This window comes from Hippoglossus stenolepis, chromosome 14 (genome assembly GCF_022539355.2).
Source record: "Hippoglossus stenolepis isolate QCI-W04-F060 chromosome 14, HSTE1.2, whole genome shotgun sequence".
Lineage (NCBI taxonomy): Eukaryota > Metazoa > Chordata > Actinopteri > Pleuronectiformes > Pleuronectidae > Hippoglossus > Hippoglossus stenolepis.
Window position 1 is genome coordinate 23,278,572 of NC_061496.1, and position 24,385 is coordinate 23,302,956.

At 40.2% G+C, this 24,385-nt stretch overlaps 2 protein-coding genes across 2 annotated transcripts; both read right to left on the bottom strand.

Annotated features, from left to right (window-relative positions):
• Nucleotides 1-626: 626 nt before the first annotated feature.
• smx5 lies at nt 627-2,826 on the bottom strand. The gene is made up of 5 exons (XM_035176390.2): nt 2,719-2,826; nt 2,473-2,540; nt 2,149-2,179; nt 1,973-2,032; nt 627-1,122 (listed from the first exon to the last, which is right to left on the bottom strand). Exons 1-5 carry the CDS (start codon nt 2,719-2,721, stop codon nt 997-999), a joined length of 288 nt encoding a protein of 95 aa, XP_035032281.1. The 5' UTR covers nt 2,722-2,826; the 3' UTR covers nt 627-996.
• Nucleotides 2,827-3,997: 1,171 nt separating this feature from the next.
• On the bottom strand, nt 3,998-24,209 carry inpp5d (inositol polyphosphate-5-phosphatase D). The gene is made up of 27 exons (XM_035176517.2): nt 23,327-24,209; nt 22,756-22,819; nt 19,277-19,412; nt 19,030-19,165; nt 18,691-18,831; nt 18,508-18,598; nt 15,998-16,072; nt 15,842-15,919; nt 15,639-15,762; nt 14,598-14,704; nt 14,152-14,254; nt 13,101-13,297; nt 12,906-13,023; nt 12,719-12,815; nt 11,078-11,216; nt 10,651-10,759; nt 10,396-10,484; nt 9,679-9,760; nt 8,808-8,897; nt 8,621-8,731; nt 8,439-8,518; nt 8,262-8,349; nt 7,657-7,803; nt 6,790-6,853; nt 6,516-6,704; nt 5,336-5,757; nt 3,998-5,262 (listed from the first exon to the last, which is right to left on the bottom strand). The coding sequence occupies exons 1-27, from the start codon at nt 23,476-23,478 to the stop codon at nt 5,222-5,224; spliced, it is 3,270 nt and encodes a 1,089-aa protein (XP_035032408.2). The 5' UTR covers nt 23,479-24,209; the 3' UTR covers nt 3,998-5,221.
• Nucleotides 24,210-24,385: the final 176 nt, after the last annotated feature.

Here is a 24,385-nt window from a genome sequence, read left to right on the forward strand (position 1 = left end):
AGGTCCGATCATTCTAACATGAAATTATTAAACAGTATTCACAAATTACAGTTTACTTTATTTTTTATTGTAAATAGCAACTAAAAAGATATATGCTGCAAAATAAAGCCCCTATAAAGCTTGATTCCCCTCCACGTCGGCCATAACCGAATCCCAGATCGCAGGTAATGTGTCACATGCTCGTCTCCCTGCTCATAAAAACTGCCATAAATACTGAAGCAACTTCTCAACTTTAGTGTTCTCACTGAGGGGCTGTTGGTAATATATCACAAAGCTGCTTAAGAGGGCGACTAAAGGCCACATCAAAACATCCACACCTTCAGCTCTTTGTATGAGAAAAATGAAATAAAGCATGATAAATATGGTTAGTTTAACAGTAGCTAACATTGGGTAAATTGGTCTCTATAAGCTGCTGCTCATGACTAGCACAAAGAGGCCATGGAAAATTATTCTTTATTTTCCATAAATGCAGTGATTTACAAAATAACTGTTTACCAGCTCATGGTAATAAAGGTTCAATGTCAAGGTTATTAATTTTTCCCCAATAATTTTATTTAACAAAACTAACTTTCAATGGAAAAGCTGCAGAAAATAAAGACCCACCAATGACAATGACTTGGTCAAAATGTAAATAAAATAGCTTTTTATTTTGAAGTGGCATAAAAAAAAATCCCAGTCATAAGCAACAGTGCTGGTTTTATGCAAAAGAATCATTACAACAAATCTTTGCCTTCACTGGGCTCAAAATTGCATCTTTGCACCATTTCTTTTAGTAACTAAACAAATTACTTGGATTATTACAGTTATGTAAATTATTGATCGCTAATGTCAGGAATGCACTTAAAATCTTTGTGAAAGAGCAGAGGCTAATGACCAATACTGCTTAATGACAAGAACTGAAATGAAATTAACTGAAAACTTTAACTACTTAACATCTGTCACAAGCACCCCCACACATACACCCCCCCCAGAACTAAACCCCATCGTGCAGGTAAATCACTGCTTCTGCTGCATTGCTTCTTTTCGCGCAGCGTCTTGCAGCAGCTGAGTGTCAACTTCATCTGCAGGAAGCTGAACGTACCGCACCACAGACCCACGGATGAAACAGTTTTTCACCGACAGCTGGAGACAAATTAAAACAAGACAGAGTGGAGCTGATGACGACCAAAACTCAAAATGTTGGAGGTGCTTCGAATCAACTTTCAGCAATACAAAAGCTGTCCAATATTACTTCAACACAAAACTGATGATGGATTTATTGGTATTTGGGTGATCATTGTGTGTCTCTCTAAAACTCTTAAATTTGTAACAGAGTAAACGTCTTGTTGATTGTCTTATTGACATTATGTGACCCAGTATGTGTTAAAAGTATTGAAGTGGTAACATTTTTCTGTGCCACAAACTAAGCATACACATTAAAATATTGAAATCACTATAAAGCATTAATATTGCATCAGATAAAGAAAGGGTTCACATTTTGCATGTTATACTTGAGGTTTTGCAAAGAAAATGCACGGATTCCTTTTGTATGGGTAACGTATTCCAAATGTAAAACCCTTTACTTTTACCTCTGTGACTTTGAGATGCCTAAATTCACTTTGGGATCATTAAAGTATCAACATCAAGCACGAGCAAACATAGACCTCTGCTTCTGCATCCGACTGTCTCTCATAGACTAACATCCACCTGTGTGAGGATCCTGACACGCAAACGTGTGTTTAAAGACTTATTTCTGAAAAAACTTTAACATGTTTCACAGCTGAGTTTGAAGTAATACTTTCTGCAACGGACTCCTGAAATGTGTTCAATTCAAAACCATATAAGAACTTCTCCTGAAGTTAGTAAACACCTTTAGAAATCATGGTGATCAAACAATGTTTTGTTTTTTACAGGGGACCCCAAACAGAAGAAAAGGTCAGACATGTCGTTAGAACTGAAACATGTGAAGACAGTGGATGAGCTGAACACCTACCATGTGTGGATATTTCTCTGGATCTGTGACACTGATGTCTGTGAGCTTGATGTTCAGGTACTGAAACACAAGCAGAAAAGGAGACTTTAGAAGATTAGAAGTCCTAACCTGGAAGTCAGACAGAAAATGTAGAAGCTGTGTGTCAAAATAAAAGAATATCATTCATTATTTCTGACCTGGTCAACAGAATGAAGCGTTCCACAGATGCTAAAAAAAAGAAGATGATAGGAGTAAGAGTGATTACAGGCATTAATGGACATCCCAAGAGGAATAATACCTTACAATAAATATCAAGCACTACAGTAACAAAGGCTGAGTGGTGCAGGAAATATTTCGGGTATCAGGTATGAAGTGGAGCAGGTACTTTTGAGCCTCACTGTCTGCCATCGTTTCCAGCCGCTGCTCCAAACAGCTAGCGTTAGCAACAATGCTGGAACTAAACAATGGCGGCTAACTAGCTAATGGGAGCAAGTTACAGGGTTAAATGAACACAGACTCACCTCAGGTCGTTTTTCAGCTCCACCACCACATCCTTCCCCACCAGAGACTTGAAAAACGAGTAGAAAAGCTGGAAAAGAGAGCGACATGCTACCGTTGTTAGCAGCGGGCTAACTGCAGAGCGTGCTCAGCTAACAAACCAGAGCGCGTGAGACAGACACAGTGAATTGTGGGGAGTCTCACTAAATATCGAGATGAGGCATTTAATGGTTTTTAAAGAACATTATTCATTCAAACGTGTTTCTCACCATTGTTGCTGGTGGTAATCTTGTGGTTGTGCGTCTGCTGCTGATGACGAATCACACTGCGTGGTATTTCTGCGACGGACCGGGGTGTAATTACTGGTGTTGTGCACATGGGGGAGCCAGAGGGGCGCTGAATGTTCCCAGGTGTGGACATGTTGAACTTCAGTACCGGAGGTGAGGAAGGTCTCTGAATAACATGATATCATCACTGTGGTGGAAGATGGAACTTAACTCTCCAGCAGTTTGTCTGTTATGTTCTTTATTCTAAAGTTACTTGCTACTAGTGTCTGTTCTTAACCCTGTGTCCTGTGTTGATGCTCTGAAACTAACGATTCCTTGTCATTAGTGAGTCCTCCTCAAACACTTCCACAATATACTGTCACTTTTTATTGTTTGTGTGCTGGACCTTGTGTGCAGAGCTTTTTTTTTATGCACAATCGATGGGGATGTTAGGAAACGTTGGGTTCATCCTACCTGGTTTATCTGCAGTGAAGATACTTATTATCATTAAATACTGTTCATGTGTGTGGTTTGACAGCCAAGTCTAAGAGACAAACTTACAAGGGTATCTGGAATTTTTTTTATATTTAAACAGAATTAACATTGATCCAAATCTATTCCTTCTTTATGCAATAGTGAGTGGAAACCTCGCTTTTGAAGGTCTTTAGAGATACTTGACAAATCATTCTTTAATTTATGAAAGAAAAACAGGACAGAATAAAACGAGAAACATCAGGCATTGTGGATTTTTTGAATTATATAAAGCTTAAAAGTCCAGTGTGTAAGATTTAGGTGAAAGGGATCTATTGACAGACATTTAATATAAAATAATCCTAGTAATATTTCTCACGAGTGTGTTTCATCTAAATTATACAAATTGTTCTTTTCTTTACCCTAGAATGGGCCCTTTATAATGAAATACTTTATATTTACATCGGGGGGAGGGGGGTTCTCTCTATGGAGGCCGCCATGTTTCTTGTAGTAGCCCAGACTGGAAAAACTAAACACCCTTTGAGTTTTTACGACAACTGAAAGTTACCACAGGTTCTCTTTCATGTTTGGAAGGAGAGGATGTTTAAAATATATTCAATAATTTGGATATCAGATGATATCTGTACTCTGCATGCAGTTCCTATAGGCAACAGCAGATAGGAGCAAATGATAACAAAGTACCACTACCACTGTGTCTGTTTGGGCTACTGTTTTTAAGTATTTCAATACAAGTTAACACACACTGATTCTGACACGATGCTGTGTAGAAAAAAACCCAACAAAGTATCTCTTGAGCTTTAATATTTAGATTTATTGGAGCATTTCTAACACATCTTCAAGACAAACGTCAATGTCCGTGCAAGTAATACTGTGCAGTAAACACTCGTTAGCTACTGTATAGTGTGAACGTCAACATGAAATGTAACAGAATTGTTTCATAGCAGAGTTCAGTTAATGCTAATTCATTCATTCAATTAGGTCTGAAGATGTGTCTCTGATGTTTATATCCCCTTAAAAGGAACAGTTCCACACACGCTAAAGAGAATCACTCACCACCACCAAGACTGATACCACACACACTATCTCATGGTTAAATATGGTTTAAGCTTAGCTTAGCATAAAGACTTATTGTGTGTTCATGTGGTATTGGAATAATCAGAACAAATTGTTACTGACTAGAAGATTTCAGCTGAACGCCATTGAAACAAAGTCGTAAAAACATTTGGAACTAAAAGCAGAGTCGCTGATGCCATCACCTGTAAAATAATATTATTTTACGAATAGCTATTGTAGATCGTATTATAAACTTGTCAATTGTTACAAACTGTATGTCTATCTCTCACAAACTCCAGAGCATGAGACCTTTAGCCAATATAGATGTTTTTATAATTTACCTGCACATATCATACAATTATTTATGTGCCTGTCACATCTGATCCTTTTTCTTTGCTTTTCATTCTTGTGTAAATATTGTAAAAACCATTTGTTTACAGCCTCCATGTTTTTTCCGGTCTTAACAGCTTCACAACCTGGGAAATTTAACTTTCAGAGGAGCAAGTCATCGGCAGTTAAAACAGGGGGTAAAACTGGGTTTGGCCCACAGGTGTCCGTGCAGCCACACCTACGCAAATACGGAGCGAATTTCACAGGTCAAAGTTCATCAAAGCCACAAAAGGGCAAATTTTGTATTCGCCCCTTGCTTGTTTGAAATTGAATGAACTGGAAGTGAACAGGAGATTTTGCACTGAAACATTTGCATATGTGTGACCAGGCCCTCGCCCTGTTTCCAGCCTTTATGCAAACCTAAGCTAACGAACATTGGCCACAGCTTCATTTTGAAAAGAAAAATATGAGACAGGAATCAAGTCTCAGCAAGAAAGAAAATAGGAGTATTTCCCAAAGCGATTAGTCACTCATCAGTGACACAGAGAGTTGTCCTTTGTGTATTTCATGTTTCCAAACATGCGGGGCAGAAAGCTGTACAGTCAGTGAGGAGCAGCACTGAGTCCTGATCTCACTTCACAGAGCGGCCCATCTTAGGAACTTCAGGATGTACTAAGGAAAGACAAAGAGTTTGCATCATTTGAATTGTTTATCTGCAAAGTTAAGACAAAAATGTTTTCCTTACCGTCTTTGTTAGGCTGTGACAGGCCAGGTCTTGCAGGCAGCCGGAGTTTGCTGGGGAGTTCGCTGGGGTCTCTGTAGTCTCTGGGTTTAGGGGCCTGGGGTTCCGGTACGCCTGGTCGGGACTTGGCCGGCAAAGGAGGTCGGCTTTGTGCCATCCCGCCCTCAGAACGCGAGGGCACCACTGGTTTCTTTTGAGCTGAGGAATGTGGCATGCTGGGGATGGGAAGCTGAGACTTGTTCTCAGAGTAGGTGTAGGAGCGGTTGCGTGGGGTGGGCACCGGGGGGCGGTCAGGGTCTCCATCTGCTGATTTGGAGGGTGCAAACAATGGGTCCAGAGGTGTGAGGTTGCTCCGACCATGAGATTTTGCCATTGAATCGTACAGTGGGTTGTCAAACATCTCGGACATCTTTTCGTCCTCCTCCCTACGAGGCAAAGGACCATGGTTTCATATTATTTTAAGAGCATCTCAGAGACACTTTAGCACGTGCAGATGAACTCATGACACATCTCTACATGAGATGAGAAAATGCACATTATCGAACACTCAGTCATGCATTGTACAAAAACAATATTTTGGTGGTGGCAAGCACTTCTACGGAGCCCCTGAAGTCCCAAAAGATGATATTTGTTTATCTTGTGCGCACAAGTTACTTATTTTAAGAAGATGTTTGTGTTTTAACCCCTCAGATACACACAGCCACCAGATTTGTACCATAGCATGGAGAAAACGTTTTGTTTTCACCTGGGAATGTCACACAACGAAATTCTTGTTGCTCTTGCACAGAGACACAGAATTATCAGGAATCATTTGCTTTGCATACTGAAAGACGACAGGCTCAGCCGACGGAAGGACAATGTTTCGATCATAATACTTGAGAAATTAACAAACTCTTAAAAGCTTTAAAGGCAACTTAGTGTTGTCTTCAAAGCAGTCATGTCTTTACAACGCAGATATTAACTCTGTGTGCACACAACTTATTTATCTTGTGTGCACAAAATAGAAAAACATCATCTTTTGGGACTTCAGGGGCTCCGTACACTTCCGGTCATCATCTCTTGTCATATCCTTGGACGTGCAGCGAAGGGCCGGTGCTTACACAAGTGTATCATGCAAAGATTGTAAAGAATACTGTGTCAGCAATAAAACAGATGTTGCATTGGATTAGTAACAGACACTTACATGGAACAGGGTTTCCCTGTGGGACTGCGTATGTTCATATTCTTGGAGTCCTTAACCCCCTGCCCGGTGAGTGCAAGAGTTTTTGGTGGCATGCTGTAACTCCAACCTTTATCCATCAGTTTCGCACTTTTGTAGGTCACTCCTGCGTAACTGGGGTTAGAAATATCATGTGCCCCGATGTTTGTGCTCCTGTCAACAAGCAGACAGAAACTATCACAGAGGGAAGTAACATGTTTGAGATATTCTTTAACCACAGAGACAACAAATGTCTCACTTGTTGAGGTCGTTGCCTTTGCCTTTGGAGGTAACAGGGTCATCCTTTTCGATTTTGATGAAATCTGAAATCAGAGGAAATAGGAGGTTGAAGACATTTAAGCCAAATAATTTGTCTTTCACACATGAACAACGCAGCAGGAGGTTCTCCACTCATACGAGTGTTCAGGTGAAGGATGTTACAGATAAATTCTGCTGCGAAGATTACGTGTTTTTGATTTACAGCACATCCACTGCTATCACCAAAATCTCTCTTGACATCTGTTTTTGGTGTGTGGCTCCACTTTTTCATCCTGAGATATTTTTATAACACGGACAATCGATTACAAGTGTTGTCGACCCTGTTGTGTTTGCTAACAGCTGTTTGTGCAGTTAAATTCTGGATTTTACAATGAGATGATAATCTGAGCAATCTGTGACAATTCTGCAATGAACAACCAATCGTGTATGAATTCCACTGCAATGATCACATGATTTTTTTTTTTTTACAGCACATCCACACAGGCTGCAGCCCTTATTATCAAAAGCTCTCTTGACACCGCATTTTCATATTCAGATATATATTTTCATTCTTATGTTGTTGGGGTTTTTTTTCACTTCCGTCACATGTTATTGATATGTCATCAACACACCCACTTGCTCACAGTGAATCCTGCGGCTGATCTCCTGCTGTGTTCTCACATCGGCTCATTAGGACATTCTCAGGAGTTTTTACTAGGGGGCTGGCAGGAGAAGCTCTGGAGGAACTCCAAAGGCTCTTATTCCTACATTTGCCTTCTCACGTACAGTTCCTGACATTGTCCAGAGTGCAGTGCATGTCTCAAAGCAGCTTAAATAAAGACGTTCCTGAGCTGATTTCCTGACTTACCATACAACTTCTCGGTGGGTTTGCCCACAGAGGTCTGTAGTTGGATCCCGCCTGTCATACTGCCCGTCTTCTCTCCGTGGTGAGTCAGTGTGACCTTGAACTCCGTGTAGCAGAACTGGGCAGCTCGCAGCGCAACGCAGCCCTCCCCTTTGGAAACAACACAGTAAAGCGATTTCTAGACATGACCTGCGGGTAAAATCCAGAGAATTGGCTATAGAGTTTGCATTTCACACATGCACAACACAGCGAGAGGTTCTCTGCCAGGAAGTGTTCACAACAGCAACAAATCCTCCGCATTATTCAGGCAGTGGAGCATATTGGAGGAATCATCAACCCCCCCACTCACTCGCAGTCAATCCAGCGGGGGATCCCCTGCTGTGTTCGCACATCGGATTCTCCTGACTTTATACAGACTTTATACTATGATGCCAGGCAGAGGAAGTCTGAGGAGCCTCTCACTCAGACATTTGTGTTCACACATGCACCTCCTCTGGAGAAAATACGGAGGATCGGCAGGGAACGGAGCTGAACGGAGCTTAAGTCAATCGTAAGATATACGCTCTGCTTGTTGCATCTACATCACAAACCGCGAGTAGCTTCAGTACCGTATGACTCGTCGCAGTCTGTGGACTTCACACAGATCAGGATGTGCTGGTCCAAAAGGTACTCGGGGTCAGAGATGATGGGGGTGAGCTTGAAAAAAGAGAAAACAACATGATTGACGTTTGCCTGATGCCACCATGAGGAACATTCAACACCAAACATTCACATCTTCTATTTACCGTCACTTGGTTGCCAAACCAAACTTTTATGGACCCATTTGAGTGCTCTGTGTTCTCTCCCTCTGACGTCTTCACAGTTTCTGCAGAGATTCAAAGAAACATGTTCTCATCATCTCCATCTATTTCAAACAAAATCAAAGAGAATCCAGTGAGTCATGGTCGATCGAAAAGACGAGACTCACTCTCCAAGCAGCTGGAGTGATACTCGATGAAGAACTTGGTCTTTGATTTTGTCAACAAGGTGGCCACGCAGTTCATGATCTGTATCCCGCCTTGAGGCGCACTGTTTGGATCTGAACAAACAAACGATTACATCATAGCACAGTTTCTAATCTGCAGTGAGGTAAAGCTCATAGCTGGAGATGGTACCTTGCTTAGAGACAAACTGTGAAGCAACTCCGACTTCAAACGAGGCAAATACAGGCGAGTGGTCACTTGTCATGATGTCATTGGTGCACCCTGCAAGTAAAGGTAATTGCAAAAGTTTGTAAAATAAAATATCGTGAAAAACATACAAATGTGTTGCACTTTATTATATCTGCCCATATTTTCAAATATCTTGAAGTATTTCCATTGGAAGTTTTGTGGAAAGAGTTAGTTTTTTTACAAGGGGAATTAAAAACTTAAAGGTCGGGTTGGTAAGTTGTTTCTGAAACACTTTTTATCTTGTTTATTGAAATCCTCTTCACATCAATAAATGCTATTGTCTGGAAAAAAGGAACAGAAGCCAGCGTCTGTGGCCGTCGCAGGACTGTAACAAACACCACTCATCATTTCATTTGATCTGAATGAAATGATTGGCTGGCGTACCTGTCTGTCACTAACCTGCCTGCCTGTTTGCACCCTGCCTATCCTCTCACGTCTTCACAAGCTAGAAAGACATACACCTCTGAAGCAGAGACAGCAGCCAGAAGTTAGCAAGCGAGTAACGGAAAAGTCGGCTTCTAGCAGTTATCAGGCAGTGCACGTTCATAGTGTAGCCTGCTCTTGCTTCCCAGGATTACCAACCCTAGCTTTTTTAGTTTTTTTGCTTTATTTTTTCATTAAGAACTGGGACAAGATTGCAGGGTTAAAAACAGATTTTTTTCTCTCTGTTGTACAAATATGTACTAACTGGCCAACATAATCATAAATATCTCCAATAAGATAATATTTGCATGTTCAGCTGCAATACTGTGCACCGACTAAAAGAAGCTGTTATTTCAAGCACTGCTGGAAACTCATCCGGGGAATTACCCACCGTATGTTTGGCAGACAACATGAACCAGAGGGTACGACTTCCGCAGGACACGATCACACCATGAGGGTAAATTGTATTTTGTCTGTAGAGAGAAGTTTGTTATTTATACATAAATACAGTATGTAACAGATTGCATGCCCAGGACAGGACAGGAAATCCAGTCTTCAGAAAGTAGCTGTGATGTTGGTGAGCTGTCTGCTGACTGCCGCTGACCCATGATCTTTCTATGTTTAGTTTGCATGTTCTCCCATCGTCTGTGTGTGTTTCCCCAGGTACTCTGGCTGCCTCCCACAGTCCAAACACATGCAGATTGGGGATTCAGCTGAACAGAGACTCTAAATTGACTGACAGTTAATAGTTGTTTGTCTTTGTACAGTGTATGATGGCCCTGTGATATGCCGGCGACCAGTCCAGGGTGTACCCCGCCTCTCACCCAATGTCAGCTGCGATTGGCTCCAGCTCCCCATGCAACCCTCAGAGGAAAAGCTGTATAGATAATTAATGGATGGATGTTTGTGATAATGACTGTGGAACTCATGTCATCAATTTTCTATGAGCCATGGCAAATCTTCACATGGACCTTTTAACCCAGATGACTTAAAGAAAAAACGGTGTTCTTTGTCAATTGAGATTTGTGTTCAATGTTGTAGTCTCTTTCTGAGCCCTCAGGGCCTGACAGGAGCTGTACGGGGAAAAGACATCTGACTCTAAACTTACCCCTGTGGCTTTGGCCTTTGTGTAGGCGTACTTCTCTCGCGTGTCTCTCTCAAAACGATAGGTTGGTGCAAACATGATTTCCTCCTCCTCTACAATCACAAAGAGAATCAACAAGAAGTAAGAAGTATGCTGACAATCAATAATGGCAAAAACAATGACCAGAAAAGCGCAGTTTTAATCGGTGTAAGTCACACACACCATAAACTAACCTGCTGTACAGTCTGTCTACATTTTCTAAATTTGGCCATGGCTCACCAAAATGCAGAAAGACCTTTTCATCATTCCTCTCCATGCTGAGCTGGTCTTTACAGAGGAGTTCCTGGTACTGCTGCTGTTTGATCTTTGTCACAATGTTCTCGGCTTCCTGTGAAGGGAAACAAAGTGGTGACTTTTCCTGCCTAAACGTGTTGGTAGCTCAGAGCTCAGACACTTGACAACCAGCACGATCTTTCATGCACGAGTCACTCAGGTACCGCCCGGCTGGATCTCCAACGTCTGGGGTTAAATTCAGGAAAAACTTCAGTAGATGTACATATAAAACACAGATTATATATATTTGAATTTACAGGTAAATACTAGGTAATTTAGTACTATAAGTGCCTAGTTAAAATGTTAAAAACAATTACTTTACTTCTTTTTTTTGTCCACAGCCATACAATGAAATGCATTCATCTCAACTTACTGTAGATGGGAATTCAACGCGGTAGTTCAAATCACCGAGCCAGAAGAGGTGGGTGAAGCGATTTGTGATGTCAAACGGATTTAGCTTCTTATCTCCCAGATTCAGAAATCGCAGGATGTTGGTGTAGTTTTGATTACGTCTGCAAATACAAAAAAAAAAATAGCATTAAATTAACAAAAACTATATATATATGGGTGTGTGTGACTATTTTCAGAAATTCTATGCATTTAGAGCAATCAAACCAATACCAAATGATGAAATTGGTTGCTTTTTGTATAGTCATGGTTGGAACAAAAAATGTGCAACTGTTAAGGACACAATCCCTTTTCGTTGGTTTCAGAATTCAAATTGAGTGCAAAACAAAACATTTTATTTAAATTGTTAATTTTCAATCAGTTGTGAGTCCAAAGTGCTTGAGGCAGCGGCTGCACATGCTCAGTGAGTGTCAGCTCACTACATAAAACTAGATTATCATCATATACAGCACCACATACTTCTGTCATGTTGTATAATCTGTTGTTTCAGATGCTTTAGCCAACAAAGTGATGCTAACAAAGTCAGCAAGTTATCAGTAACAAAGTAAGCTGAACAATGCTATTTAGAGACAGTATACTTCTAGTTACATCAACTTCATCTTTAAGTGCGTGACTTTCGTCTTCATTCTATTCACTGTGTGTCAAATGGAGAGAAAATAAAATTTAAAATGAAAAATTACTTGAAAGATATGAGGGAGTATTGAGGTGATGTTGAAAAATAAATGTTCAATTTATTAATTTCAAGAATAAGGTCGCAACTGAGAGGAGAAAAATATATTATTGTGAAGAAAGTCATCATGTTACAAGAATGATCTTGTATTTTTTTGTACAAAAAACGTTATATTACAAGAATAAAGTTGTAATTTAATTGCTGATTTGCAATAACAATTAAACTTTGATTATTTGTGAAACCACACATATAATTTAACAAGATGATACAAATTCCTCATATTGACACAGGTGACAGGCTGAACTACTGATATTCCCACTCTAACATGAAATGTAGTCTAAAGTTTTTACTTTATTCTTGAAATATTTAGACTTTTCTTGTAAAATTATGATTTTATTGTTGTAATATTAAGATTTTTTAGATTTTCAGATCAAATTTTCCCTTTAAGGTGCCCTAATAAGCTGTTGTAAAAAAACCGAGGAGCTAGTATAAGTTTTTGTTCTCTTTATTATATTTATATAACTGTTGGTAAAAAGAGCACCCTTGAGTGTGCTTGTTTCTCTTCTCTTTTACAAACTGACTGAAAATTAAAGGAACAGCTCTGATATCTACCCTTCTATTCTTTCATTTCCATTTTGTCTCTTTTGTGTAGTAGCCTTGTGTTTGCTGAGATGAGTGTGTATAGGCCTGAGGCAAAATTCTGTCCAAAAAGAAGGTTAGCTGGTCCAAAAACTTATTGCTGTGAGCGTATAAACATTTTTAATATTTCCACTCACATCACATCTGGATTTTGGCAGCTGGACTGTGAGAAGATAATGTTTACTATGGTTTTAGAGAATAAAGTGAAGGAAACAGTTGAAGTAAACACAGATAAAATGTTGCTGTTACAGTGATGAAATGAATATTGGTGTTGTTAAAGTGTGATCTGCTCCTGACCTGAGTTTCTTCTCACTTCCTGAGGTCAGGTGACTGTTGACAAAGCCAAAAGACGTCCCGTTGAACATGAAGGACACTCCCACGGCTCCCTTGTTTCCTACGGAACAAATTCAGCACTGAGGGCTGATTCTTCAAAATATTTTATGACACCTCATTAAATGGCTGGTGGAGAAGTGGACCTGTTTACCCAGTGTGTTGGCGATGCCAGTCTTCACACTGTCAGAGAAAAGGTGGGAGATCCTGTTCTCGTGCTCGGGCTTGGCCAGGACCACAATCCGAATGTTCCACAGCGTGTGAATTGCCACCTGGATGTTAGAAAATGGACGTGATGGATTACTGCTCTGCATCTGTATTCTGTTTGTTCTGCTTCACACTCACTCACCTGTTTGAAGCTGATGTTTGTGATGTTCCTCAGGACTCCTTTCACTGTGTCTGCCCACTCCCTCTCATTCAAAGGATCCTCCTGCGTCCCGATGACATAAAAATCATGTGGGATGTGATCTGCCGTGTCGTCTCGTGTCTTTCCTTGGCCTTTACACTGAAACCAGGATTTCATGTTGTGGGGAGGGCCGGCGTTTCCTGCAGGTTCATAGAAATGTCTTTTACTGTCGTGTTACTTGGTCAGTCATGAATTCTAATTCATTCAACCTGTAACTGTATCCCAATCCATGTGTGCATCATCAGATGCATCATATATATATATATATATATAGTCCTTATTAAATATAGTCCTTATATACAGTCCTTATTTATTTGCACTGCATATAGCAAATTGCTATTTAGTAAACCACAGTGACTTTATACCATTTATATACATAATACATACAATGTTTTTGTAGTCATATTGCATACCATACCTGCCTATATACTTATAACGGTCTATATATGCATATATACTGTATGTATACATATATATATATATATCTTATCTTATCAGATTTGTAATCGTGTAAAATATGTAAATGCCTATAAGATTTGCAAGTGTATTGAGATTTGTACAGGTGTAGACAAATTTGTGAATGCGTACAAAGATATTAATAACTGAAAAGGTTTAGAGTTTCTTTCCAGGAACTGGAAATACAGACAAGTCATCAGTTGTCAATCCGGTGGACGTCGCCATTGGACGTCCTTTCAAACGTTTTGTTAATCCTCTGCCATTGCAGTTCTGCAAATTAACTCTGTTTTCCAAACTGTTCTTTTTCTTACTCTGAGTGCAGGTATGGCAAGTGAGGCTGCCATTTTTTGTCTACACAAATCTGAAGACACTTGCATGTCTCATATTAACATTTTTTTGTAAATCTGATTACACACAGATACTAAATACACATTTGCAGATTCGTGTATGCATTTGTAAATCTCAGCAGGCATTTACAAATCGGATTATGCACACAGGGATTGAGATATAGTTTCACAACGCTCTCTAACATTCCTACCCATGTTCCAGGTGCCAACAAACACAGAGATCATGTCCGGTTCAGGTTTCCCAGAGTGTTTGTTCTTCATTTGCTGAAGCAGTTGGCAAAATCCCTCTCTTTTCTGGTGAGAAACATTGAAAAACACTGAGATTTAAAACCCCTGAAACCATGTTTTCTCAAGCTTTGGGCAACTATCTCCTGCATAAATCCATTAGTTTCTGCTAAAATTTAAACAAAATCACTTTGGCTGATTTGTTAATGTCAAAAGGTTCACGTCTGTGCACCAATCAGGATTTGTGAACCTTGAAGTAAAATGGGATGACAGTTGTTAATATTAGCTAATTAACAGACTGAGGTTAATCCAATCTCATCAATGAATATTTGATTTGGATAAATACTCAATTTGAAAATTCAAGGTGCCATAAGGTAAATCAGGAGCAGGCCAGTTGCTAGTTGTCTGTTACCTTTGTGTCATCAAACACAAACTCTTTACGCAAAATCTTCTCTTTCTCTGTCTCCACCACGATGACAAGTTTGGTGTGCATTTTCTGAGACTTCACCAACTGCAGGACTGAAAAAGAATCAGAGTTTATTATTAAAAACAGAGTAATGTTCATGGTTTACAGCACTAGGACCATGCCAGCAGCTCTAGAACACCACTATTAGGCATCACGTTTCTCAGCGCTAAATGCTACAGTCTCCATGCAAACATGTTCACAATGACAAGAACACAATGGGGTTTAGCACATCTGATGATTAACATCCACACCATCTTGGTTTAGCATGCTAGCAGGCTAACCTAATGCTAACCACAAAGTGCTTGGTTCGGTTTATTGGTGGTTGGTCAAGGTCAAGGTGCATAACCGAACCACAAAGTGTAGGTTTGGCCAATGTCAATACTTTTCTGGTAATTGGTCATAAAACAAAATATTGGACAAATTTAACGAAAAATGTTTGATTTCATCTCTGGGAGGGGGTATGGCTGTGCACCAACTTTCATGGCAATTCAGCAGAGTGCGTTTATCTGCCAAGGTCCACCAGACCCCTTAAACCAATCCAATTTCACACACTCATAGATATCAGTTCCCTGCCTGATTTTTCTCTTTATCAAGAGCCCTCAATTATTCACTGGGTAATCTGTGACAATATTTGAAAAACGCAATGTTAAAGAAATTAAAATAAAATTCTAGCGCCGCCCCATGATCCAGAGCCAAAATTGAATGGGTTCTTTCATGACCCATGCTGCATCCTTTCACCAAGATTTGCAGTAATCCGTCCAGTAGTTTTTGCTCTTGTTTACAAACAAACAAACCAACAAACCAACAAATTTTATGGTGGTGCTGTAGGAAAGTTGGAGAATCACCCAACTCATTCATCATGATAAATGAGATCATTGTGATATTTCAGTGTGCACCAAAGCAGTGGACCGTCTGACCATCACCTGAACTACACTGCGAATTACACGGCTTAAAACCAATACAAAGGAATGAGGTTGAATCACTTACTTTTATTGTGCACATAGTATTTGTCTTCAGGTCCATCCTTTGACTTCTTGAAGAAGAGCTTCCCACTTTCTACATCCACTTTCAGTGACATCTTTGTGGGAATACCAAGGGATTCTTGCTTGACCTGAGAGTGAAAGAGGGAAACTGATGAAATGAGCTGCAAACCTCTGGATATTAATACAATAACTCATTCAGAAAAGCACCTCAAACATGACAAGCGGGATGAGAGATTTCCTGTGACCTCCTTCCAATCCAACAGACTCAAAAATAGAAAACCTTGCCTGGAAAAAAATAGAGAAGATGGTTGACATCTAGAACATCATCTGTTGACTTGTCTGAGATGAGTCATGGTATGTTACCTTATCTTCTATGGAGTAGAGCAGTTTTGTCAGTTGCTCAAGCCTAAAGGACAAAGACTGACCTGAGTCAGAAATCTGAAAAAAGAAACGGTTCATGATGATTAGGACTTTTTTGAAGGTTTTTTGGGGGCTTTACCTTTATATGACAGGAGAGAGTGAAACGGGAAATGTGAAGACATGAACAACTAAATATTCACTGTAAAAATATCTACGATAAACAACAGCACCATGGCGGTTGTTAGGGAAAATCGAAGAAAACTTCTTCTTCTCTAGTTTGGTTTATTGGTGGGAGGCAACCAACGTCAAGGTGCATCATCCACTGCATCTCCCATCACCCTGATACTTGATAGCCTCTCCCTCCGCCACGCTCAGTCCAGAAATCATCTTCTTCTTCATCTTTGTTTGGTTTACCACCATCTACTGTATCTCTTATTACCCTTGATATTTGATAGATTCTCCTTCTTCTTCGTTCGGTCTAGTGGCGGATGGCAACCTACTGTGCTGGAGTGTGAATCACAGTTATCTAAGCCATATTAAATTCTTTTGTCCACTCTTGTCTCTTTCAGATAATGGAGCATACTCCCTATTCCAAAGGTAAATACTATTTCAAAGCTCAGTTCTTCCACTCCATGCTTTGCATTTTCTCTCTTTAGCTTGTCTCATTCTCTAACACTGACTCCTCTATTTGGCAGCAACCACATAATCCTGTTGGATGTTTGTTTATTAAGTGCAGTGTATTATTGAGTCTAGTATGTCCTATCCAGAGCCTGGTCACAATGTTGTCCTCTTTGGTCCTTTTACTGTCCTCATTGTGCTCACTTCCTGCTCTACTGCTTAAAGGTGTCTCCCTTTTTGAGCTACATCCCAGCAATGCTGCCATTCGTTAATAGTGTTTCCTTAGATTATTGTTTTTGCCTCTAATTTCCCAAGTGAAATGTCCATGACTTCTTCAGGATTTAGTGCGTGCTTAGCCAATTAATCCACCCCTTCATTGCCCTTTATTCCTCTGTGTGCTGGTATCCACATGAAAGTAGTCACAATATTCATATTTTGAAATTAATACTGGATCTCAAATATCTCATTAACTAAATCTAACCTACTGTTAGATGAAAATGACTTTAACGACATTAATGCTGAGCACGTGTCTGTACACAAAACAACCTTCCTGATTTGTAACTCTTCAACCTAATGTAATGCTGCCGCAATCGCTACCATCTCCATCGTGTAAAGTGACAAATGATCCAAGGTTCTCCTGTTCACTGAAATATCCCATTCAGGTATACTGAAACCAAAACCTTTTCTTCCTGTAATAGGATCTTTGGTTCCATCTGTATATACTGTAACTCTTCTTCTTCTTCTTTTGGTTTATTAGTGGGAGGCAACCAACATCAAGGTGCGTTACCGCCATCCACTGTGTGTTTCAATATCGTACTTCTCCTTCTACTTCCCTATTCGGTACTGTATCTCTTAAGCCGTTTTCAAACATGACCTCTGGGTAAAATCCAGAGAATTGGCTCAGGAGTTTACCCAGACTTTGCCTTTCACACATGCACAACACAGCGAGAGGTTCTCTGCACAGACGCATTCACAACAGTAACAAATCCTCCGCATTATTCAGGTGAGAGGTGGAGCAGCCGGGAACAGCAGGCAGAGGCAGGAAGTGACATATAAACTTCACTGTGAGGATCACGTGATTTTGTTTACAGCGCCCCGACACCGTCGTCAACTCTTGGTGTCTGAGAAACCTATTAGAGGCCGTTGATGATGCTACGATGCTACGATGCTACGATGCAAGCCTCAAAGATGCATCCTGCTTCAGTTGCTGGACCTGCTCAGCAGCGGCCTTAAGAACTTCCCCTGACAAGAGTTGAGAACACGGAGAGACTGATCAACTCCTACGTGAGAAAGTGGTTCAGAGTCTGAGGGTGACGGAGCACCATCCTGAAGCTGCCTATCTCAAGTCTTGTAGAGGATTTTAAATGCACCAAGACAAGACTGGAGATGAACCTCTCAGAGTCCAGAGATACAGATGTCGAATGGAGCTGCTTTGTCACCACCAAAGCCTGTTCCAACTGTTCTGAAGATGAAACACCTGAACACCTGCTTTTACACTTTCAGAGGTACTAGATGTTCGGAGGAAAATTGTATCTTTTGGTTTGAACATCAATGTAAATTATAAATCTGTTATATATGGAGAATTTATAGAAAAACAGCCCTGTTCACACCAGGATCTCTACTGGATGCTGATTATCACAGTTGTTCGTAAGTCATGGAGAACAAGATGTGCTGGAGTTCTGCAGCAAAGCATTACCCCCAGTGACGTGGTCTACAAACAAATAATAACTCAACTGAAAAACAAAAATCAAGTCCATTTAAAAAGGAAGACATGAAGCAAAGAGTTGAAATCGAACTTGAGGACGCTGCAACCAGGTGAGCCATTGGGCGCGCTATGATAGGGACAATTATTTTGTGTGATGATACTTAGGTAAAGGAAGAATGATGCTACCCACTTGCTTTGGACATTGGCCAACTCCTGGGCAGAGCTGTTGGTCCAGTGCTTTACTGAAGACTTCCAGAGATGGCAAAACATGGGCAATGTCACTGGCTCACAGAAAAGATCAGAGCATGGTTAAATCAGCACCACACTGAATATCATAGCCTATATTATATATTCTGTTGACTGGTAATTCTACCTGTATAGATTCTTGCAGATTGACATCATTAGCTTCTTTAGTCCGGGGAGGTTGGGGTTACCGTTCTGTATTTGCTCAACATCCAAGCAGATTGAAGTCCTGAAATATTCTTGGATGGCCATTTGATGCTCGTCAGGTATCCTGGAAACATACGTAACGAAGGAGCACTTTAAACGCTGTTATCTCATATTCCACATTTTAGCCAGTTTCAAATAACTGTATAATCATTGGAATTATGGTTCTGTCCACCTTATATTGTGCAAAATTAAAAAGGCTGCATGATGAATTATCTATAGAAAGTTACCACTCTTAATATAGTCTTTGCAAACGTGACCTTACACGGACAGGTCGATATTCTGCAGTCTCATCTGGTAGGTTTCTGATAGAGATGTGTAGGGCTGTTCAGAGGACTTGGAGTCACTGTCCTTCAAATCGAAGTTCCTGGGTGGAAGCTGCGGTGGAAGAATGTTGGACTCTGCAGCACAATGAATAAAAAACACATTCAGGAATGTTTACATCTATGAAAGGCGCACATTTTGTGGCGCACAAGTATTGCCACTGTTTCGATGAAGTGAAGGTGTTTGACCTTGCTCCTCGTCCATCTCCTCTTCCCTCTGGACGGCGTACTGCAGATGTGTGACCAGACCCATGTTGGGGTTGTAATATGCCTCCACCAGCTCAGGCAGAACAGCGAAGAACCTGATAGGAACTCCTTCAGATGCCTGGGGAGCAGATCACAGCAGGGAACATGGTTTGATGATGTCTCTTGAGGCACATAGGCAGGTTTAAGGTGACCTCAAGTGACACATGTTTCCATTGTTCTGAGCTCCTTTTCCTTTTTAGGGGGAAACCGGGTGACACAACCCTCAAGTGCTACTTCCCGTATTATGTCAGATATGTTTATTTGTTTGTGTGCAGCTTCTTCCACCAGGCTATAGCTGCATTCCTGTTATCATCTGAGCTCCTTGAGCAGTTGTGGCAGACTCTGATGTTTTTATATCATTGATGGGGATATATGTAACCCATGGTTACACTTAAAAACTATGAATAAGAGAGTCAATGTGGACCAGTATCAGAGGTACTAGGTTAGCAGGGGCCCTGGACCTTAATATCAGTCTCGACACTCAACACAGGGATGACTTTGAATGAACATATATTAGAACACATAATCTGCAGTTCAAAGTTGTTTGACAGTTACAATACAGCATACAAATACCCCTAAAATAAAAATAAAAAATAAAAAAAATGCACGACCCTTTAATGTCCTTGAGTCCAGTCTTTAATTGTCAAATTGGTGGATTGATCGTTGGGGCCCAATCCGAATTTGTACAGTGTCTGTCCTACCACACCATGGAGTGAAGAGGAAAATGGAAGGTTCAATCCTTCTCAAAGATCCGTATGTTGGCTCGCCATCCAGTTAACTGGAATCTCTATTCTTTGGTGGATATCCTTTCTTGCACCGGTAGATTTGTCTCTTACCAAAGAACCTGACCACTGAACCTTCCAACAGGTCAGTAGAGTTATCTTACACTTCCATGAGAGATTTCAGACAAGAGAATCTGAGCAAAGCAGGTAGTATGATTGTAGCGTGGGCAGCAAGATGGCAGACATAAAAAAAAAACTCTCCACTGAGTAGATTGACCAGGGAGGACGGCTGGGTCCCTCCCCCTACTGGCTAGGTAATGTCACAGCAGGTCGCCCAATTAGTAAGTTGAAAGTATACAATCTCTATAGCACTTACATAATATACAATATTGCTGCCTCAAGAATTTATTTTCATTGCTGTTCTAGCGTGGGCTACTGTACATATATCATTCCCCAAACATTCAGTTTATGTTCCTACTAATACTTATACACAAATCCTCGTGGTTTTGTCCTCATTTGTCCTCCTCATGTGAGGCCCATTTTACAGTAAACCTACTGTGAGCTCCAGGACTTTTATTTTGACATCTTAAATTCTATCTCCCCAATAATTGTAACTTCATGGCGTTGTCAGAAATGAATACAAAAAGAGCCTGTAAGATTGTGAATTTTGAAGGTCCAGAAATGATCCAACATATCCTAATGTTGGTCTCTGTGACTCTCAGACTATATCTGCTGCATCAGAACAGAGGATTTTGGAGGTTCTAACATTCAAACTGAAACTTATTGTTCCTCAATAAGCCTGCAAACAGCTGCATATATTAAAATAGCTTTTTTAAACAGGAAATGGGACCAACATGTACAATAACTATATACCATGAGTACCTATAAAAAGTGACAGTGCTGACCTTTTACGTATCAGTACTCAGTTGGACCAAAATCTAACCTGCAGGAACACCATAGTGCGAGCACTGGTTCAGGATGAGCACAGGTTTCCTTCTGTTCTAAATTAGGTCCCATTTTGTGCAATTGTGCATCATGATTGTTTTCATTTTTGTGTTGGTGTATGTGCATGCTATATGATTCTACTTTACTCTAGTCTATTCTCTAGGGAAAGGTGCTTCCAGACTGGACCATCCTTTCAATAATGCGGTGCTACAATTCTTTGCAGCAGCAACATTTATTGACCCATGTCAATGACATTTACCGTCATGTAATTACATAGGCTACTGTGAGTGCAGTCAGATTGTCTTAGCACTGCAGTTTCCTTTCCCTAATTCTCCTTCAGTTCATTCCTTGACCTCATGATGTTTCCCTTCAGGGTCACTGAAAAGGACTTCTTTATTTTGAACCACAACCTTCTATTTTAATTAATTATATGCCCATGAAACTCTGTTATGTCTATACAAAGTTAAGTCTAAATTATGATACACCCATTATAAGTCACAAGCTCGAGCTGTTTTCACTTCCTCGAGGTGGGTGTAATGTTTTCACAACTTAGTTACATGTCAAGGGTAAAAATAGACATATCAATCCAGTGAAGCCTCTCCTGATGTGTAGATCTACAGCAGGTTCTTGGTTCTTGTACCTTGGCAAAACCCTTCCTCATAAATATTTTTTTAAGCAAGGCAAAAAATGGTCTTTATCTATCAGGGCTTCATTGGCCCTTCAGTCTTGACTGGATGCAAAATATGAGAATACTTTTTCACTGAAGCCCCAGCATAAACACTATGACATACCTGTTTCATAAAATTATAAATGTCAGTTCATCACAGACCCACAGTTTTTGGTCTGTTGTAAGTATTTCTGACATTAGAACTGTTGCCATCTAAAAGCAGGTCAGATGTGTTTTCATTCATTCATTCAGACCGTCACTTTCAGCGTTTTACATTATTACATTACATATTTAGCTGACGCTTTTATCCAAAGCGACTTACAGTAAATGCATTCAACCATGAGGGTACAAACCCAGAACAGCAAGAATCATCAATTTGCTTTAAAAAAGCACAACTAAACTTAATTATTTATGTTTTTTAAATAATAAAATAACAAGAGGTATGGTTCGTGTTTAGTGGTTGTTTTTAATGTAACTGATTCAAGAACAAGAGTCAGAGTCTACATGTAAGCACAGTGGTTGCTTGTGCTAAATGCAAACGTCAGCATGCTAATATGCTGATGTTTATTGGGTAATGTTTATCTACAAAGTGGAATTTACATCTGATGCCAGCATAAAAGAAAAGGTCAGGTGATCACCAGAAAGACTCCATTGTGCTAATTCATTTCATAGTTGTAAATATATTTCACTAAAGGGCCAAAATATGAACCTGTTAATGGCACTTTAGAGAGAAGGCAGTGCTCGCCAAAGTTAGTAGAATAGTTTCATCTTCTGGGGAACATGAATAAATAATATTATGAATATTTCAGAATATCCATCCAATATTTGAGTTGTTACAGTTGATCTAACAGGATGACATTGTCTATACTAGAGGCTAAAATGTTACTAAAAGCAAAAGATTAATTATTATGAACATGTCTAAATGCACATGCTGTACATTATTAAGTAGCAGCTTGACAGGTGCAGCACCAATACCAGTTTTTATTATATTTCTGTGATATTAAAGGTGAAATATCCCTTTGTCTTCACCAATAACAACTCATTTGACTTTAGATCAGAATAATTATGACATCAAACTGTGAACCCACCTGGACAGAGAGCTTCCTATCCTCATTGGGCAGGATCCTGTATGTGTACACACAGTTCTGGTATCTGCGGTTGAAATCATAAAATGCAAATGTATGTAACAGGAAAATAACATGACTGTGGGGTACAGGGAAATGACGGCTGGTGTACTCATTGCATTGAACCTGCATCATTACAGTTTGAATGAGGGTTGCACCATGACGAATGATATGAGCTGCAGAAATGTGTTGCTTTGAGGGGCAGGGTAGCATCCAAATATAGTGGACCTGGGCTTATGTTGCAGTGCATGTGTGCAAACACGTATAATACAGTGTGATACAGGTGGATGTACTGTAACCTTTAATGATATATTCATTTTGTCCGATGTGTGACATTTTTCATCTCATAATGCTTTAAACATACAGAATAACAACCACGTCAGTTTTTCATTTTCTAACTATTAGTTCTCTCTCAGCTCACGTTGCATGGTGTAAAGGTTACATAAGCGAGGAACACAAATCATTATCTGTTCTGTGAACGTGCAACAATCTAAACCATCTGTGCAAATGTTAGAAATAATGAATGTCTACTTACAGAACACAGAGGGCATATGCTCCCTGTATGGACTCACTGTCCCGGATAAGGAAGCTGCCATCTCTTGCTGCTTTAGACAGAAGATCCTCAGCTTTGGAACGAGTTATATCGCTGTGGTACCAAGGCTGATAACTTTGCATCCTGTCTTTCATCCCAGACCCTGAACTCGAGAGTTTTGCACCTGACCTCAAACAATATTCCAGCAAAACCAAAACACCGACTCAGTTTTTCTCCCGGGCAAATGTTTACCTCCTCATTGTGTGTAACTTCTACAAGTCCATTCTTTCATGTGTTCATCCCCTGTCTCGCAAAGCTGTAAAAGGAAGCTGCGACAAGCTCAGAGCTGAACTTCCTCATTTGAGTCGAGAGGAGGGCCGTGGTGCCTGCACTCTGACTAATGTATGACAAATCCACTGAGCTGAGAATAACAATAAAGACTTAAAAAAAGTTTGTCTATTTACTCTAATGATAAACCAACATACCTACTGCTCCGTGGTATGTGGACACCTGTTTGTCAACTGTCCAGAAAACAGTGGAAAAACTCAAGCTGAAAGTTAAAAAAGGGAAGTAACCAAAAAAGGCAAATTCTTACCGGTTGAAGTGAAAGAAATTACTGCTAAATGTGTTAAACAAATAAAGTCACAATACAAGATTCCTCATTAGGGTTTGCAGAATCATGCTTGCAGCTCAAATGAACTCTGTCCTTCCACCTAAACTGAAACAAAGCACTCCTATTCAGCCAGAGGACCCGACCTGATTCTGACTGCTCACGTTTCATCTACTATGATTCAGGAGAGCTCTGGGCTTTTCTGTAATATTCACACATACAGGAAATACAAGTTCAGAGTAGTTTGCCATATTCATGTGAAGGACAGGAAGTCTTGCAGAAATATGAGGAGGAAAATAAGCAGCTCATAAACCACAACACGGGTCACATGACACAAAAAGAGAACTACACGTCGACAAGGCGCTGCAGCTTCGGCGGTTTCTGTCCCCACACTTACTTGAAATAGGTTTGCCACTTTCACAGAGAGCCAAGTCTCAGACATGTCGTGACAG